Source organism: Triplophysa rosa, unplaced genomic scaffold (genome assembly GCF_024868665.1).
Source record: "Triplophysa rosa unplaced genomic scaffold, Trosa_1v2 scaffold339_ERROPOS141128+, whole genome shotgun sequence".
NCBI lineage: Eukaryota > Metazoa > Chordata > Actinopteri > Cypriniformes > Nemacheilidae > Triplophysa > Triplophysa rosa.
The window spans coordinates 45,016-63,402 of record NW_026634345.1 but is presented as its reverse complement, the minus strand read 5'-3'; the positions used below and the strand labels follow the sequence as shown (position 1 = coordinate 63,402).

Here is an 18,387-nt window from a genome sequence, read left to right as displayed (position 1 = left end):
TCTGTGGAACATTCCTAAATCCTGCTGGGATATCATGATTCATTAAGTTTTGGAGTTTTGAAGTTCATGCCAGCTCCGAGTGCATGCTGCTACGAAAAAGGGGCATACTAAATACCACAAAATTTGGTTTGTTGATTTTTAATGTTTACCTCATGTTGTTATGCTTCTTATGTATCATCATATGATATTAATTATTAAGTTATTTATAATAAATCACTTTATTAAATGATTATTATGCATTATGATTCCATAAAATGGATTACAGTAGCCTTAGAGGCATTAATACCTGAAATCAGGTTACAATCACAGATTCGATTTTCAAATTACATATAGGATTGGCATGAAAAACTGATTTTTGGCACAAACTGCCAGACAGACGGCTAACAATCAATCAAGTTATGCAGAAATGACAAAAATGTGTTGATCACTTGATAAGAAAATACAAAAGAACAGAGAGTTGATATGCCAACTAAATTATACAACACATCAATTTATTAATCATGCATTAACATTGAAACATTATCATGTATAAACTCATCACATGTAAGATTAACCATAATCTTATTTGCATTTGCATATTTTCTCACACTCTGTGGCACATTAACTTTCAGACTTGCATTCGCAGCCCATTACATGTCTGTATGTGAAGTGTGTGGGGGGTCTTTTATTGCATGTCACTGTTATTTCCCTCATCTCATAAGCGCTTTCCTTACAGCATTGGTGACCCTTTTCAAGCTGTAATGTCCTGTTGGATTGAACCCATCTGTAACACAACATAAAGATTTAAGGACAAGGGGCTGAGGCCACATTACTAACAGCATTCGAAATAAGACATGGTTTGTATTTAGATTGTATTCAGGGTAAAATAACCCTCCTGTAACAGTGACTAAATTAATATAATGAAGATATTATGAAATGTCAAGAGTGATAACAGAAAATGGTACCGTCTGAAAAGTATTTTAGGTCAGACTTACATAAATGTACTTAGAAGTTATATAAATGTGAGGTCAAAGGCCCCTAAGCACGTTATGAAAATGATTTTTTTTTTTCTTGTTTAACACAGATTATATTGGTATGCTCAAAAATGTGTTTAAATAAATAAACTAAAATTATAAAAGAAAATGATTAGTAAGTAATGGATACAGTGTAATTTAAAAACTATACTAAAACTTAAAGAAATTTTGAAAACTTCTATCACTTGCAATGTTCTAACAATGACCCTAGTTGCCAAAATGCTTTTTTCCAGAGAAACTATTTGGTAATGCTGGCTCCAAATTTGAGTTTAGTTTATCAGTTAAACAGATAAAGACATTTATACCTGTAGCTAATGATGTGTCCAGGGGTCTCGTTTTGCCTTGTGTGTGAATGTATGAGTTTTCCAGACAAGTCAAAGATGAAGAAGAATACGTTTCAGGGTAAACAAAAATAAGATGTACGACTTGCCTGTTTTGTGAGTCACATTGGCCTTCACAGCTGGGCAGCTCGACTTCCTGTGTGCAGTCAGCATCTGTGAGGTTCACTTGGGTCAGTCTGGCAGCACATGTAGTGTTACCTATGATGCCCAGAAGAAAACAACATGAACATAAACATATATCTTTATGTCTTATTTTATAGATGCACTGTTCAACATGAACAAATATCTAGACATTTGCTGGTTTCTACACATTTAAAAGCATAGTACACCATTTGATGACTGGTTGTACTGGTTCCTGTACATTTACTGTATCACGTATTTAGTATGATATTCCAGGTCTCCCTTACACAAAACCTAAAAACGAATTAATTTAAACCACTTCTAAACTAATTACTTTAAATTAATTATTACTAAAGGTCAGTAAATACTGTAGATATATCTGGAGAAATAAAATTTTAGAATAAACTCACATGAATAGCAGCAATGATGCTTGTCCCATATGCGTAAATCCTGAAAAACACACATAAAGCATGACAATATATACATTAGCTGCATAAAAAAGACCTCTGCATTGTTGTGTAATATTGATTTTCTTTGTTATGCTGATCTGAGTTACCTCAGCACAGGTCTGCTCTGGACAAACAGTTCTCTCTATCTCAGTTCCTTTTTGGCTACAGCTGTAAGACTCACATGGATGTAAGGGGTCTGTCCAACGGTCACCCACCTAAACCCACACAAAACACAAATCTTCACAAATACCTCCACACTCCTGTTTAAAAATCTATGAAATATCAGCTTGAATAATGTACAATAGTTCTGGTCCTCGAAACTGATTGGACAAGTGGCATTCCTCTAGTGTTGATACACAGAACAATGAAAGCACTGTTGTGAGTAGTACATATGTGAATTATTTCCCTTACCTTGTAAGTGTATCCATTGTACTCACAAGTCTTCTCAACTGTAATATAGCAAAAGACACTCAGAATCTATTTTGCCGCGAGCGTTGTGATGAGATATAAAGTTTTAGATGTGAAGTTTAAACATTACCACAGATCTGATTGTTACAGCAGTCAGAAACAAGGAGGGAGTAGGAACTGCACATTGGAGAAGCTGTTGGAGGCTTGGGACGGCACTCTTCAGTTTTGGTCTGGTTATTACATGTGCATATGTGACAGTTTGATTCCCATACGGCCCCAACCTTATAAACAGAGAGAAGAACGTACAGTAAATGAATAGTCACAATAAACATCTGATCAATGCAGCATGAGCTTTGTATTTGTATTGTGACATCCAATGATTCTGGCATACTCTGTTGAAATCTTACCGGCATAGGCTCACCCAATGGCCCTTTGCACGCTGAAAAAAAAGAAGATTTAAAATGTCTACATTTGGAATTTGAGATTAAGATCATATCTTTCGATACAGTTTTAAAGGGGTCATATGACACGACTAAAATGAACATTATCGTTTGTTTTAGATGTAATGCAATTTGTATACACGATTTAAGGTTCAAAAACACTGTATTTTCCACATACCGTGCATGTTTGTATCTCCTCTTTGCCCCGCCTCTCTGAAATGCGCAGATTTTTTCTTAAGCTCATCGCTCTTAAAAGCGAGGTGTGCTAGGATTGGCCAGTTAAACAGTGTGTAGTGATTGGTCGAATACTGCAAGCGTGTGACGGAAATGTAACGCCTCTTACCGTATTTGGAACATCAGGTTCCAAAGCAATTGTACTGGCAGGTATGCCCACCTTACTTGCATATACATTTGGGCGGTCTTAGTCAAATCATACCACGAACTGACGTAGATTTGTGGGGGTGTGGTTACATGAGGCGTTTCAGGCAGGTCTGGTTGGGCATTCGCTTTTAGATAGAATGCATCTTTTTTTCCGACACTTAAATTTTTGCAATTTTACGTGTCTAATACATGCATGGGCAACTTATAACACACCAAAGACACAGAAAAACACGTATTCGCGCCATATGACTCCTTTAGAATAATAATAACCAAAGATATTATTATATGAGTAAAGTATTACATAGTATTATATGAGGCACAAGATAAGTGAAATACGTTTTGCATTAGACCTATATGGCTGAATTTGGTGTGTAGGTAAAGGAAATCACTTACTTGTGCATTCAGATACACATATTTGCTTGTGTTCCTCAGCTAGTATCTGGCCGTCTGGACAAAAGCAGCCTGAACTTATACCAACTAATGATGTTGCAGGAACGGGAATACTGAGGAGACAGTAAAGCATTGAGCGTGACTGTGAGCCCACATCATTTTTTTAAGAGACATACATATGACCCTAGTCCCATTATTCTAAGCAAAAATCAGTTTTAAAAGCTGAAGGTAAAAAAATACCAACAAAACAACAGTTTGCACAGAATAAAAAAGAAATAATCTTTTTCGTTGCTACTCAATCTTTCAATTAAAAGGTGAAACACATGACGCATGGTTTGCATTTGAATCGGTTGTACGAAAAAGATTCTCACCCGCCTTGACAAATATCATTTGGAGACTGTCGACACTCATCATATATCATTCCTTCAGGACAGTTGACCTCTAGAACACAGTTAAATATTATTCAAAGAGAGCAAAACTTTGAAAGTCTACTGACTTTAAAAGATCAGGGGCCTCATGTACAAAGACTTGCGTTGATTCCATACTGTTATGCTCTCCCTTTTTGTGTTCTCTGTGTGTCCGTGGAGGCGTGAAGAGAGGCACACAACACAGATGATCATTTCAGTCACTTTACTGGTATATAAAGTAAATAAAGTGTACAATAACGGGGTTATGCTCTTTCCCGGCGCTGATGGGATTCTTCTCAACCACCTGCACCGGAACCTGCGAGCACACTGTCTAACACAACAAACTGAACCTGTCCCCGTACAGTGACGTAACAGCATGTGATTGGCTAATACACTACTATGCATTTGTGCATAGAGAACTACACATTCAACACAATTTAACCTAATCCAACATTATAACAATACTAAAACATTGCGTACGGACAAAGCTGTAAATGTGCGTAAGCACAAAAAAACTCACGCCAGACATGAAGTTGGCGTGGAGGAATGCACATTCTCACGTTAATTTCACTGTTAGTACATCCGACCGTGAGTGTGAAAGCTGGTGTACGCAAAGTTTTTGTGCATACGCGGCGTTGATACATGAGGCCCCTGGTCTTCTACCAGAATGAATAGAAAATACATTTAAGACAATCAACTTATCAGTTTGCAAAACACCCTAAATACCTTAAAGGACTTAATTCACAACACGCACACAATGTACAGTGTAAACCAGGAGTCTTCAACTAAAATTGCTTGAGGTCCAGTTAATGAACCCTCCTTACCAGCCGAGGTCCGGACAATTAAATACCTAAAAATATGAATAGATGTTTTTTTTCATATCTATACAACGGCATAACAATGTCTGACAACAATATAATGAAGGAAAATGTGCAAAATGCCCTAATCTCTAAACCTGCACTGAACATTCATTCATTTCAACATTAACAACTTTAAAAGAAAACTAAAGTGTTGTTTTCTGCTGAACTGAGATTAATAAATAGCAGCATCAAGTTGTGACTGATCATCCTCTGATAACGTTTCAGCTCTTCTGGTGGTTGTTGCAGCTGAAAGGGGGTTTGTGTCATATTTTATTTTAGTTCATGTCTTTATTTTACTTCTAAAAGTGTTTCACAGAAGCCTCCATGCACTATTTTCCCATCAGTAAAGGTCTTGTTATGTTTTCCTAAGATCCACTGTATTCTTAATGAACATTCATATGCTGGTTGTTGGGCGGTAAGCGAGTGAGGGAGGACCCGTGTAGATCGCTCCTACTGGGCTTTGAGCTCATATATTTTCCGTGTCCTTACCTCGGACTGCTGCGGGTAAGTTTCTTCAAAGTGTCTCTGTCTAATTTCATAATGCCGTTTAAAGTTTCCACTTTTGACAACCGCTACAGACTCTGAGCAAATGAGACAAACCGGTCTCGTGCATCTCGATGCAGGAAGAATAAATGCAAATCTCTCGACCCATTCATCTCGGAAAACATGGTTTTCGGCGTCAACTTTTCTAACTTTTGAAAAGGACATTGTTTTTCAGTCACTGAGAGTTACATCTGTCTGCGCGCTGTGCAGCGAGTCTGTCTCGACTCTCTTCACTCATCGACGTCTGTACGTAGCAACAGTGCGCTGTTAACTGTCCGTGGCGCCGTAGGACCCAAACTGCTACTGAGCGGACCTTGATGTGCCTGCTATAAATTTGATTGCATTAGAAAATAATGTTAGGCGTTCATTTATTTATTATGTCAAAAGGCTTTGAGGTCCGGACGGACGCATCTCGCGGTCCGCATTCGGACCGGAGTCCGCTAGTTAGTGACCCCTGGTGTAAACCATTCTTAGATCTAAACATAAAGACCTAAACATAGAGAGTAGGAGAGCATATAAACATTTTGTCAACACGCTAAACAGTACCGTTAGTTTACAAGGCCATGCTACTAGGAGGATTAAAGCTGGAGTAATAGACAGACAGACAGACAATAGGTGTCTCATCATCCATTATGTAATTAGTGAGGTTTGGCATTTTTTGTTTAATCTTTACTGTTTAAGTTGACAGTGCTTTATGAGGCAACACGCATGGGCGGCAATTAAATGAAAAGCTGATCAACAGGTCTAATCAGCAATCTTTGACTGTAGTTTTTGGCTGCAACAAAGACTTCTACACGGAAGGCTTTTCTTACCGCAAGAGCCATTGGTGAGATATCTCCAGTCAACACAAATACCAATCGTCTTGCACGCTGATGCTGCGTACTCCAGAGAAGAACAGGCACCAACAGTACTTGTCGATGAACAATGGTCGAACCTGCAATTCTTCTTCACGGATACAAGGTCAATGCTTTCACTGCATTCTGCAAACACACTGCAAACAAGGTGCACATTTGTATCATTATAAAACAGGAGAAGGCAAACAGCTACTTGTAAAAAATCAATTTTCACTACTTTACCAGTCAAGCCAAAAATGAGCAGTCTAGTTGGTGAGTCAATGTTTATCTTATTCAAGCAAACTGTACCTTATGGCTTTTCTGTGGTTTTGGTGGAAGAGCGTGAGAGCAATGAGGAGTCAATAGGTTTGGACATTTTAAAACAGCTACTGTATTTACATTGCATTCAAGGTGTACATGTTATCATTTTTTTTATCTTCCCTGAAAATCAAACCCATGATAATAAGGTTGCTATTTGCCATGCATTACCAATGAAGCCACAGGGACATTTAATGTACTGTAGAATTCTGACAATATAGCCCTAGAATTGCCCACTGACTTCCCTGGAGAATGAATTTGGGAGCTGAATAAGACTCCCCCCATATGATACAAGGCTAGCTGACATAGTAGGTGTTTACACGAAAGCATTTTCAACTAAAAACTGAAACTTTATGCATTTTGGCCACTCTTTTACATAACAAGTAATTGAAAACAATACTCTTATAATCTCTGTTTACACAAACTTGCATTTTTTTATAACTTGCATTACACCATGATGTGAAAGCACATTGCATGACCAGTCTATAGGCGTGTGCGAGTACTTGACAACCAAAACAACAAAAATGGTGGATTGGGTTGTGTCTGTGCTGCCCAGAAAGATGGATGCACCCCCATTCACTTACACTGTAGAAAAATGATCCAAAATGTCAGTGAAATGTGTCATGGTTCTGCCTCACCTACAGTAGTCTTGGATTTCCTGGTCCTGAGGCAGAGCCATGACAAAGTCTTTGGTTATGTGTGGAGAGAAACATATTATTGTCCTTTTGACAATAATATGCGTTCTCTCCAGTGTCTCGTCATTAGCCCCGCCCCTCTCGTTTCACGTATTGCTTCCCGTCCGTGTTTCATTACCCTCACCTGCCCTGTGTCATTATCCTTCATTTGTCTTCCCTATTTAATGCCCTCATGTTTCTTTGTCATGTGCGGTTGGATTACGTACGTTGTGCTTGTATGTGTGGCCGTTCGTGCCCCATTCCTCTCAAAGTGAGTGTTCGCCGTGCCTTTGTATAGTGTTTTCTTGTGCTTGTACCCTGCCTGTTATGAGACGTTGTGTCGTGTCATATTTTAGTTATTTTGTCCTGTTGTTTTTGCCCCATCGAGGGAAGTGTTTTTTATACCTTAGTCGTGTCCTCGTTACCCCCTCGTGGGTGTTTTGTTTCTGTTTATTGTTTGTATTAATAAATCTGTTAACCCTTTCATTGCCACTGCCTGCACTTGGGTTCTTCCCTTACCTGTCGTGACAGAATCCAACCGCCAGCTCTGAACACAGCGGGCAGTATGGAGGAGATGGACGAGGCGTTCAGGAGCCACCAGGCTCACGTCCTGTTTGGCTTCCGCCAGAGGGGGACCCCCGTGAAGGACTTCGCCATGGACTTCCTGTCCACCGCGCGCTACTCGGGGTTCACCGAGGCAGAGTTGAAGGTAATCTTCAACAGCTGCCTCGATGATCCCTTCGAGCCAGCTGAGATGCGCCTGTTGAGACCCCTGGGCTTCGCGGACCAGGTCCAACTCGCGATGAATCGTGAGGAGCCCAGGGGAATGTCCATGGCGGAGCCTCTCACGGGGCTGGCGGCGATTCCTGAGAACGCCCCCTTGCAGGTCGGGGTTTTGGGTGTTGCCACACCTTCCGCCTCAGCCCCTGCAGTCTCGTCTCCACCAGTCAGCCTGGGTGGCAAGCGGGGGAGACGAGAGTCTTGGGGGACCTCCTCCGAGGAGTCCCAGCCAGAACCAGCCGTGCCGTTTGCCTCTTTTCTTCTGCCGACCTTCAGGCAGGTGGTTCGGCTGAAGAAAAAGAGGCAGCGGCAGGCAGCGCGGACTCCACCCCAGCCGGTGCAGCCGGCGTCCAGTCTGGTGCGGCCGCTGTCTAGTCCAGTGTCCAGTCCGGTGCAGCTGGCGTCCCAGCCGGTGATCCAGCCGGCATCCCAGCCGGTGTTCCAGCCGGTCTTCCAGCCGGCGTCAAGCCCTGTCCAGCCGGCCTTCCAGCCGGCGTCAAGCCCTGTCCAGGGTTGTTTTTGCCCCATCGAGGGAAGTGTTTTGTTTTCAGTTTTTTTATACCTTAGTCGTGTCCTCGTTACCCCCTCGTGGGTGTTTTGTTTCTGTATATTGTTTGTATTAATAAATCTGTTAACCTCTTCATTGCCATTGCCTGCACTTGGGTTCTTCCCTTACCTGTCGTGACAGATATGGCTGCTGACATATTGCACTTATGACATCATAAGGAGCCTGAGTCTGCACCAGAGTGCAGAAGTGAGCACAAGGTCCTGTCCATATTCCCCGATGTCTCAATCATAAACGAAGAAATCATGTTATCACGCCCCTTTTTTATAACATAACTAACTAAAACCAAACTTATTAGAAAAACTTGAACATACATTAGCTTAACAAGAACTAACTAAAATGACCGAAACTATCTTGTACATTTTATATATATTTGACATGCAATTGGATTTTTTCGTTTGCTGTGATTCCTGTTCGTTTACTTGGAAAGGGCGCAGTTTATGACCTATACAGCAACCAGCCACCAGAGGGCGATCAAATTGCTTTGGCCTAACTTTACAGGGTCGTGTGTGGTACAGTATGCCTGGTTTATTAATGCAACTTAATTGTTTTTTGTTTATTGCTCTGTAGAAGACTGTGCGTGTGTGTGTATAAAAATTGACATCACCAACTACTGGCCTGCCATACCGTGATTTTAACAGATCAGTGTGTACTTTTCAAAAATTGCAAAGGAAAAAAGTTTCCGTTTTAAGTACATTTGGAAAAACATGCAACAGTGGCTTACTCATGGTGAATGAGATCACATATTGGGGCAATGCATGGAGGTGGAGGTGGCGTTGGTGGGGGAAATATACAAGGAACATTTCTGAGTGGAGATTTGCAATAGGGTTTCAGAGGGTCTTCCACCACCCAATCGTATGCAGTCTTATCACAGCAGCTATTTTCTTCAACGATGCCATTTGTGCGTATACACGACTGCCCACCACAAACACCTGCATTCAAAGCAAATGGAAAAACAGTGCCCAGAGTAAATCACACACATAGCATAAAACATTTTGTCATTGACTTTATCATTAATTATCAATTAATTAAGTATAATTATTTGATCATTTAACTATAGTATATGGTAATCCTGCATCATTCATGCATGATATCTTATGCAGTCATTGTAATGACGTACCACACTGTCCTTGAGTGTTGTTGAGAAAGTGCTCTCCTGCCAGGTTGATCAACAGAGTGTTAAATGGTGTAAGAGAAACATAAGAGCGAATAGGTTTGATGTAGATGGAGACTTCTAAACCATTGCTTTCAAACTTGAAGATGTCATTTTCATATGGTGGTTTAATATTCTCTTGATTCAAAGTAGACTGTAATAAATATGAACAAATCAGAATTATTTTTTTTTTTCAAATAATCATGTATCCTGGAAATGATTTAGGTCCCCAATTCACCGCTTAATGTCATCATACTTTGAGAAAAGACTTTTTCATTCATTAGGTTTATAAGCTTACCTCCACCGTAAACGTTTCTGTAACCATAAGTGTGACCTTGTCATTCCAGTACTTTATTGTGATGCCCTTAGAACAGGAAGCATCAATGTCTGGCTCGCAGAAATAGTTGTCTCCAGTAATGCTTAAATTGTGAAGCAGTACTTTTTCCTCCACTAGAGTGTAGGTGCAGTTATCCATAAAGTCAAAAGAGACGCCTTGGAAGGAAATGTAGTGAGGGTCTCCATAAAGCTGACACTGGCCTGTGTAGTTAAACAACAGAAATATCATAAAAGTCATAAAAGTTGTAGTTCGCATTAATGGCAAAAATATTGAATTTCAAATATATCAAAAACAGTACAAGACATTGCTCTATGTTGAGCTGGTTGGCCCGATTAAACAAACCAAAGACTCAAGGATTACAGTAAGTTGTTAGCATATGAGCAGACATAACTACCAAAACCACCTTTAACCACTAATCATCATTCAAAAGTAGGTTTAAAAAATCCTGAGCAAATGAGCAAAGATGGCATAGGCCTACTTTGCTTGCCAATTTACCTCCACCAGCAACTTAGTTTAGTTAGTTTATTGTCATTGTCATACAAGATAACAATGAAATTTTGTTAGAGCATCAAACACAACATAGTAATGAAACACAAATAGTAGTGCAGAGATCCTATCCCATAATAATTAAATAAACACTGTGTAAACATATTGCACAAATAATAATAGTGTTCAGTGTAAATAGTCAAATTTGTAGAATTATAGTTTAATATTGCAACAGTGCAAAGTCCAGTTCATAGTTATTTTAATAGAGGGAATGTCCATGGGTGTGGGTCAAGAGGGGGAGAGGCGTACTGTTCAGCAGCCTCACTGCTTGAGGGAACAGGCTGTGGGCCAGTCTGGTTGTTCTGGCCCGGATGGACCTGTACATTCTACCTGAGGGCAGCAAGTGGAACAGTTGGTGAGCAGGATGATGTTGGTCCCGCAGGATGTTATAAACTCTCCTCAGACAGCGGGTGGTGTAGATGGTACTGATCTCAGGGAGAGTAGTCCCGGTAATTTTCGCCGCTGTACTTACCACCTGCTGGAGTGCCTGCTGGTCGGCCTTAGTGCAGTTGGAGAACCAAACTAAAAGTCCATATGTCAATACACTGCTGATGGCACAATTGTAGAAATTCACCATCAGCTGTTTTGGGATATTAGCACTCCTCAGTTTCCTCAAGTAGTAGAGGCGTTGTTGGGCCTTTCCTACCACCGAGGCAGTGTTAATGCCCCAGGATAGGTCCTCGGTCACAATCAGTCCCAGGAAATTAAAGTTTCTCACCCGCTCTACCCTCTCGCTGCCAATAGAGAGTGAAAGGTGGTTGTACCCTTTTTTGCGAAAATCAACAATAATTTTGTCACGGTCCTACCTTCTTGCTTATGAATTTCTAGTCGTGTGGCAGGATAGGACAGAGCCCTTAGGTTCCATGTGAGAAAGCCATGAGATGTTTATGTTTTTTGACATCTCATGTGTTTTCTCATGTCTTGTCATTGGCCCCGCCCCTCTCGTTTCATGTATTGCTTCCCTTCCGTGTCTAATATTTCCCACCTGCCCTCGCTTGTTATCCTTCGTTTGTCTTTCCTATAAATGCCCTCATGTTTCTTTGTCTTGTGCTCGTGGATTGTACTGTGTATGTGAAACCCTGTATCTTGTGCTGTGTTTCGTGCGCGTTGTCTACCTGTTCCCCGAGTTCTTGCCTTGTCTGCAAGTTTGGTTTATTCTTTAGCCTTAGTTTCTGTTTTGCCCCATAGTGGGAAGTTTTTCTTTGTCTTTTTTTGAAAAGCATTTTTGGTTATTGTGTTTGTCCCCCATCGAGGGTTTTTGTTTTGTCTCCGTTGTGTTGGAATAAAGTCTTGTTTTGTTAACCCCGTCACTGCCTGCCTGCATCTGGGTTCTTCAGCCACACGATCCTGACAAATTTCCTTGGTCTTTTTAATGTTCAAGGCCAGGTTATTGCTGTCACACCATGTTGCCAGATGTTGTACCTCAGTCCTGTATACCATCTCGTTGTTGTTGCTGATTAGTCCAAGCACTGTGGTGTCGTCGGCAAATTTGACAATGAGATTGGAAGGGGAAGAGATGGAGCAATCATGTGTGAAGAGACTGTAAAGCATAGGGCTTAGCACACACCCTTGTGGACCCCCAGTGTTAGTAAAAAGGGTGGAGGAGATATACTTATATACTTAGTTACAGATTCTAACATTATAGATCATTTTTTAAATAAATAAATCAATATTTTTTCTGTGATTGGATTGGTTGGACTGGTAAACCCCCCAATGTTTAGGCAGTAAAACCATGACGGCCATGTCAGATCAAGTCATCCTGTGTAGATACCTTAAAGGAATAATTCGCTAGTTGCACAAGATAGCGCCGGTGAGATTTTGGGACTCCAGAGTCGGCAGAATACTTCCCGGTCATATAACACTGTATGGGAAAAGGAGGATTTTTGGCCGGCAAATATGGGTATTATATTTAGAATTTAAGAAAGTAATATACTGTATAAGCGATATGACAGATCCTCTTTACATTGCTGAGCACTTCGTTAAGCCAAAACAACTCGATAGACCGGAAATTAGTCTTGACTCGGGCGTCGCAAGAGCTCATTGGCGCCATCTTGTGCAACTAGCCCATTCACCCAAAAATGAAAATGCGGTCATCATTTACTCACCCTTCAAGCCTGTATGACATTCTTTGTCTTGCAGAACACAAATGAAGATATCCTGAAGAAACTTGGTAACCGAACAGCACCAGCACTCATTCGCTTCAATTGTATGGACACAAAACCAATGCAAGTAGGTGCCGGTTAACAACACTTTTCAGAATATATTCTTTTGTGCTCTGTGGAAGAAAGTCATACAGGTTTGAAATGGCAAGAAAATGAGTAAATGGTTGAAAGACTTTTTATTTTTTGGGTGAACTATCATCTTGAGATACCTTAAAGAACCTATGTATTCCATATTTTTGCCATAAACATCACAAAAATCGCTGAATTTTGAAAGCGATCCTTTGTATTAAATTCACCCATCCATATTTTCATTAATTTTGTGTTTGTGTGTTCTATAGAAAGAATATCATACAGGTTGAACAGACATGAGGCTGAATAAATTGTGAAAAAAAATCAATTACTTGAACCACATTTTACAGTCATGAAATCAGGATGGCTGAAAACAGAGATCATAACATACATGTGTGTTCATGATCAACCAAGGTACTTACAATCACACTGCCAGCTCTCACAGCAAGTGTCTTTATCCTTAACCAGACTCTTCATGTCTCTAGGGCAATCGGTCCTATCCAATAATGTTGGGCAGGTAATGGGTTTTACCTCAATCACTCCAGCCTTACAGACTTTATCAGCGCAATTCTCTCTCCAAGTGGCACCATTTGGCCAGCTTTGGTTCCGCAGCACATCTCTGCAGTCTGTTTTGAAAAAATAAATAAACAGAAATACAGCATAAGGCAGAGTTACACTACAGAACTTTAAAAAAAAAACATTTTTAAGTTCTAGGCACTTGGAGACTGAGCATTACAAACCTACACAAACAATTGTGCGTCACACTCTTAAAAATAAAGGTCCTAAAAAGGTTCTTCACAGAGATGCCATAGAAGAACCATTTAGACAAAAAGTTTCTTCGATGGCATCGTGAAGCACTTTTATTTTTAAGAGTGTACAAACTAAAGGGGTGGTGCAATGGTGTGTCATGCATTCTGACTTCTGTACAATGTTAAACGTGCTGTCTTCTCATTTTCCGGAGTGTTTAATAAGGATATTTTTGAAAATGTTTCAGAGTATTGTTTGCAACTAAAGTGTTTAGCTTTCATTGCTTTATACAGTAAATACTCACCCTTTTGTTTTACATTCTTTCCCAATGTTTTTCCCCAATTTTTTGTTTGTTTGTTTAATTTTTCTGGTATATACATTCATTTAGGATAGGGTTAATACCAGAGGGGGAGATAAACACATGGTTGTCTAACCTAATGCTGTAGAACTTGAGAAGGTTAAACAAAGAGGGTTTAAAAAGGGTAGGTGCGCTATACAAGTAATGGTACTGGTACCTGGTGACATAGTCGTACTGCTAATCTGTGGGCCTGCAGTACCACTGGAGATTGTTGGGCCTGTAATAACTGTAAAATCTGTTTGCAAAAATAATGATAACAATTACATACTGTACATGGAACTTTATTATTTATTTATATGGTAACATTGTTGTTATAAACGTCTTGGTTACGGATGTAACCTCAGTTCCCTGATGGGGGGAACGAGACGTTGTGTCGAACCGACAGATGGGGTTCGCTCTTGAGAACCTATCAACTTCTGACTAGTTTAGAAAAGGCCAATGAAATTGGCGAATGAAATTTGCATGCTGGACTCCGCCCCCGGATATCCGGGTATAAAAGGGAGACGGCGTGCTGCATTCATTCACCTTTGTTCTGAGGAGCCTGAGAACCTCTCACGACTGTTGCAGCGGGCAGCACACGTTGTGGCATAAGGGACACAACGAACCGACAGATGGGGTTCCTATGGAAAACGCCATGACGCTGTGCCCTGTCACAATCTCTAGCGAAGCGACGGTGACTGGCCTGGGCGTGTCAGACGTGAGCGCTATCGTGAAATTGTAACCTACCAGTGGATAGGTAGGGGGTCCCAGAGCTTTTTGAAAAGGTGGGAAGCCCCTGCCTTCGGCCCTCACATGCGGCGGCCTTGTTTCTCTAACAGCGAGAAGTCACCCGGTACCGTAAGGCCACTGGGTAAGCGCTACTTCCTCAAATGGGGGACGCGCTACAGAGACCATTTCCTACCATAGGGAGGAGTTTAGTGGAGATACCAACATGGTCTCACCGTTTAGGGGAGAACTCATGGGAGAAATGTGCGGACTGAAGGAGTTGACCGCAAGGTGGAGGTCCACCTAGGGAAGGTCATGGGTTACCAAGGTGGGAACCAATCATGATGATACATCAGATGGAACCGCCCTGCTGGGGGGTTACAACGTCCGGTAGTACTAGGTCCGGTTAGTAGCACTTGATGCTCCTCTTCCCTGACCTTGCACCGGATCTGTGTAATGAGGCTCACTGGGGGGAAGGCATACTTCCGCTTGTCCCACGGCCTGCTGTGCGCTAGAGCATCCATGCCGAAGGGGGCCTCGGACAGGGAGTACCCTAGCGGGCAATGAGTGGTGTCCAGCGAGGCGAACAGGTCTACCTGAGCCTGCCCGAACTGTACCCAAATGAGCTGGACTGCACGGGGGTGGTGTCGCCACTCTCCGCGAGGCGTCAACTGACAAGAGAGCGCATCGGCAGTCTGGTTCAGGTCGCCTGGGATATGTGTGACTCGCAGGGAGCTGATCACCTGCGGACTCCACAGGAGGAGGCGTCAGGCGAGTCGTGTTAGCTGCCGTGAGCGAACGCCACCCTGGCGGTTGATATATACGCTACGGAAATTGTGCTGTCCGACCGGACCAGCACATGCTTGTCCTGCACGAGAGGTTGTAGCCCTTCAGTGCAAGTAGCACATCCATCAACTCTAGGCAGGTGATATGCCCGCGCATGCGGGGGCCCGTCCATCGCCCCGACACTGCGTGCCCGTTGCACATGGCACCCCAACCCTGCAGGGAGGCGTCTGTCATCACCACGACGCACCACGTGACCTGCCCGAGAGGGACCCCCATCCGTAGAAAGGTCATTGAAGAACAAGGGGTTAGGGTGCGTCAGCAGAGAGGCATAATGACCATCCGCCTGCTGCCGGTGTGCCATGCTCTCCAGGGAACTCGACTCTTTAGCCAGTGTTGGAGCGGTCTCATGTGCATCAACCCGAGGGGTATCACCCCCGCCGAGGATGCCATGTCCAGGAGCCTCTGAAATTGTTTCAGGGCGACCGCTGACTGCTTGAAATGTTCCAGGCAGTTCAACACTGACAGAGCGCGCTCTGTAGTCAATAGCGCTGTAATGGAGACAGAGTTGAGTTCCATACCAAGAAAGAGGATGCTCTGCATAGGGGAGAGCTTGCTCTTTTCTCGGTTGACCTGTAGTCCCAATCGATCTAGGTGCCGAAGCACTAGGTCCCTGTGTGTACATAACAGATCTTGCGAGTGTGTCAAGATGAGCCAGTCGTCGAGATAGTTTTAGTACCCGCACACCTCTCTCCCTGAGGGGAGTGAGGGCGGCTTCCACGATCTTCGTGAAGACTCGTGGGGACAGGGAGAGACCGAAAGGGAGGACTCTGTACTGCTATGCCCGACCCTCGAAAGCGAACCGTAGGAACGGGAGATGACGAGGGAGAATCGAGACATGAAAGTAAGCATCCTTCAGGTCGATTGCCATGAACCAATCTTGACATCTGATAGACGTCAGGATGCGCTTCTGCGTGAGCATCCTGAACGGCAGCTTGTGTGCGCCCCATTCTAGCAGATCTAGAATGGGGCGCAACCCCCCGTCTTTTTTGGGGATGATGAAGTACGGGCTGTAAAACCCGTTGAACATCTTAGCTAGAGGGAAGAGCACGATTGCTTCCTTCGTCAGAGGGGTGGCGACCTCGGCCCGAAGCACGGTAGCATCATTGCCTCTGACTGAGGTTGAGAGGATTCCCCGAAACTTGGGCGGGCGTCTGGTGAGTTGGATCGCGTAGCCGAGACGGATCGTATCTCGTAGCCACCGTGACGGTTTGGGAAGCTCTTGTCAGGCTCCCAGGGACCGAGACAGGAGGGCTAGGGGTACGATCTGCTTCATCGACCTCTCGGGGGGTGGTTCGATGGCTGGCAGTGCGGATCCCTCGCCGTGGGGAAGCCCCCGGGGAGGAGATTGGCTCTGCTGATTTACCTCCCTGGCGATGATGTAGCACGAAGCACCGTCGATTGAGAGTGCTGAGGCCTGCTGATTATCCTCGACATTGGTTCTCGCCGTGACGCAACGTCGAGTTGCCGAACACCGTCGTGTAGAGGGTGAGAGCGGCTGTGATAAACATCCAGAGAGAGAGAAAACTCTTAGAAGTGGGCTGTTGGGACGGTGCAGGAACCTGCCGGATCGACCAACCAGCGATGGAATGGATTGGGTCAGGCTCGATGGTATGCTCGATCTCCGTGGGGTCTTCCCATGAGGGCCGCTTTGGCTTCCGCCGAAGGTGGTCTCTTCTTCGAAGAGACACTTCTTCTTCTGGGGGACCGCCTGAGTGGGGGCGCCAGAGCCAGAGGGCGTCGAAGAGGACCAGGGCTTCTGGGAAGCAGACGGTGCACGGGATCTCGACGGCCGGAGGGCGGCCGAATCGCGCCGGGGGAGGATATGCTTGATAGCCTCTGTCTGCTTCTTTACTGTCGAGAACTGCGGCTCGACAGTATCACCGAACAGCCCCCCCCCCTTGCGAGATGGGTGCATCGAGAAAGCAAACTTTCTCTGCATCACTCATCTGTGCAAGGTTCAGCCAGAGGTGTCTCTCCTGGACCACAAGTGTGGACATCGCCCAACCCAGGGCCCGCGCGGTCACTTTGGTCGCCCGTAGAGCGAGGTTGGTGGTGGCGCGGAGTTCCTGCATAAGCGCTGGGTCGGTCTTACCCTCGTAGAGCTCTCTCAACACCTTGGCCTGATGGACCTGCAGGATGGCCATAGCGTGGAGAGAGGAGGCAGCTTGGCCCGCAGCAGTGTAAGCTCTCGACACCAGAGATGCCAAAATTCTACATGCTTTGGACGGGAGTCTAGGTCGAGCCCCCCAGGTGGCCGCCGTCTGCAGGTACCGCGACGGCACACTCCACCTGGGGGACATCGACGTATACTCTAGCTGCCTCACCATCGAGGGAAGAAAGGGCGACGGAACTAGTCTGACGTGCACGCGCCGAAAGGGGGCGTTCCAGGTCTTACTAAGTTCCTCATGCACTTCCGGGAAAACACGGCACTGGGGGCGGGCGCATCTTGGAGCCGCGCTCAAACCCGAGGTACCATGTATCCAGCCGCGAGCGTTGGGAGAGGCAGTGCGGTGCACTGCAACCCAATGCCGGCGGACCGGGAAAGCATGGCTGACATTTCGACGTCCGCTTTTTCCTGGGCTCGATCCCCCGTGGGAGGGAGCTCCGAGGAATCGTCGGAGTCAGATGCCAGTAAGTCACCCTCCGATGCTGCAAGGGACATCTCATCATCATCATCACACACCGTTTCCAAATACGTGGTTGAGGAACAAGACGGTGGGACCGTCTCTTGGGGAACGGTCAGACGAGCGAGACGAGGTGTGAATGGTCTGCGAGCCAGTGGCTGACGGATTAGGTTCACAGTAATCGTCATATCACCCTCGCTGCTCGCTGTAGCAGACGGCAGGACCGGAGCCCATGCTGTCACGGAAGCAGACGAGGTGGTGGCTGAGTCCCGTGGGAACACAGCCACCCATGACACAATGACTTAATCATCAACTGCG

General features: G+C 44.1%; 1 protein-coding gene across 1 annotated transcript in view; it reads right to left on the bottom strand.

Moving 5' to 3' along the window:
• Window positions 1-310: 310 nt before the first annotated feature.
• The window catches only part of LOC130550461 (mucin-2-like), a 32,433-nt gene continuing 14,356 nt past the window's right edge, over window positions 311-18,387 (bottom strand). The window contains exons 28-42 of the mRNA XM_057327939.1: window positions 14,052-14,129; window positions 13,212-13,415; window positions 9,974-10,212; window positions 9,643-9,829; window positions 9,247-9,454; window positions 6,165-6,343; window positions 3,914-3,983; window positions 3,546-3,655; window positions 2,739-2,770; window positions 2,462-2,612; window positions 2,335-2,372; window positions 2,031-2,138; window positions 1,885-1,924; window positions 1,444-1,552; window positions 311-763 (exon numbers count right to left, since the gene is read on the bottom strand). Of these exons, the coding sequence (XP_057183922.1) occupies window positions 601-763; window positions 1,444-1,552; window positions 1,885-1,924; window positions 2,031-2,138; window positions 2,335-2,372; window positions 2,462-2,612; window positions 2,739-2,770; window positions 3,546-3,655; window positions 3,914-3,983; window positions 6,165-6,343; window positions 9,247-9,454; window positions 9,643-9,829; window positions 9,974-10,212; window positions 13,212-13,415; window positions 14,052-14,129 (1,916 nt within the window). The 3' untranslated portion in view covers window positions 311-600. The remainder of the gene's footprint in view (window positions 764-1,443; window positions 1,553-1,884; window positions 1,925-2,030; window positions 2,139-2,334; window positions 2,373-2,461; window positions 2,613-2,738; window positions 2,771-3,545; window positions 3,656-3,913; window positions 3,984-6,164; window positions 6,344-9,246; window positions 9,455-9,642; window positions 9,830-9,973; window positions 10,213-13,211; window positions 13,416-14,051; window positions 14,130-18,387) is intronic.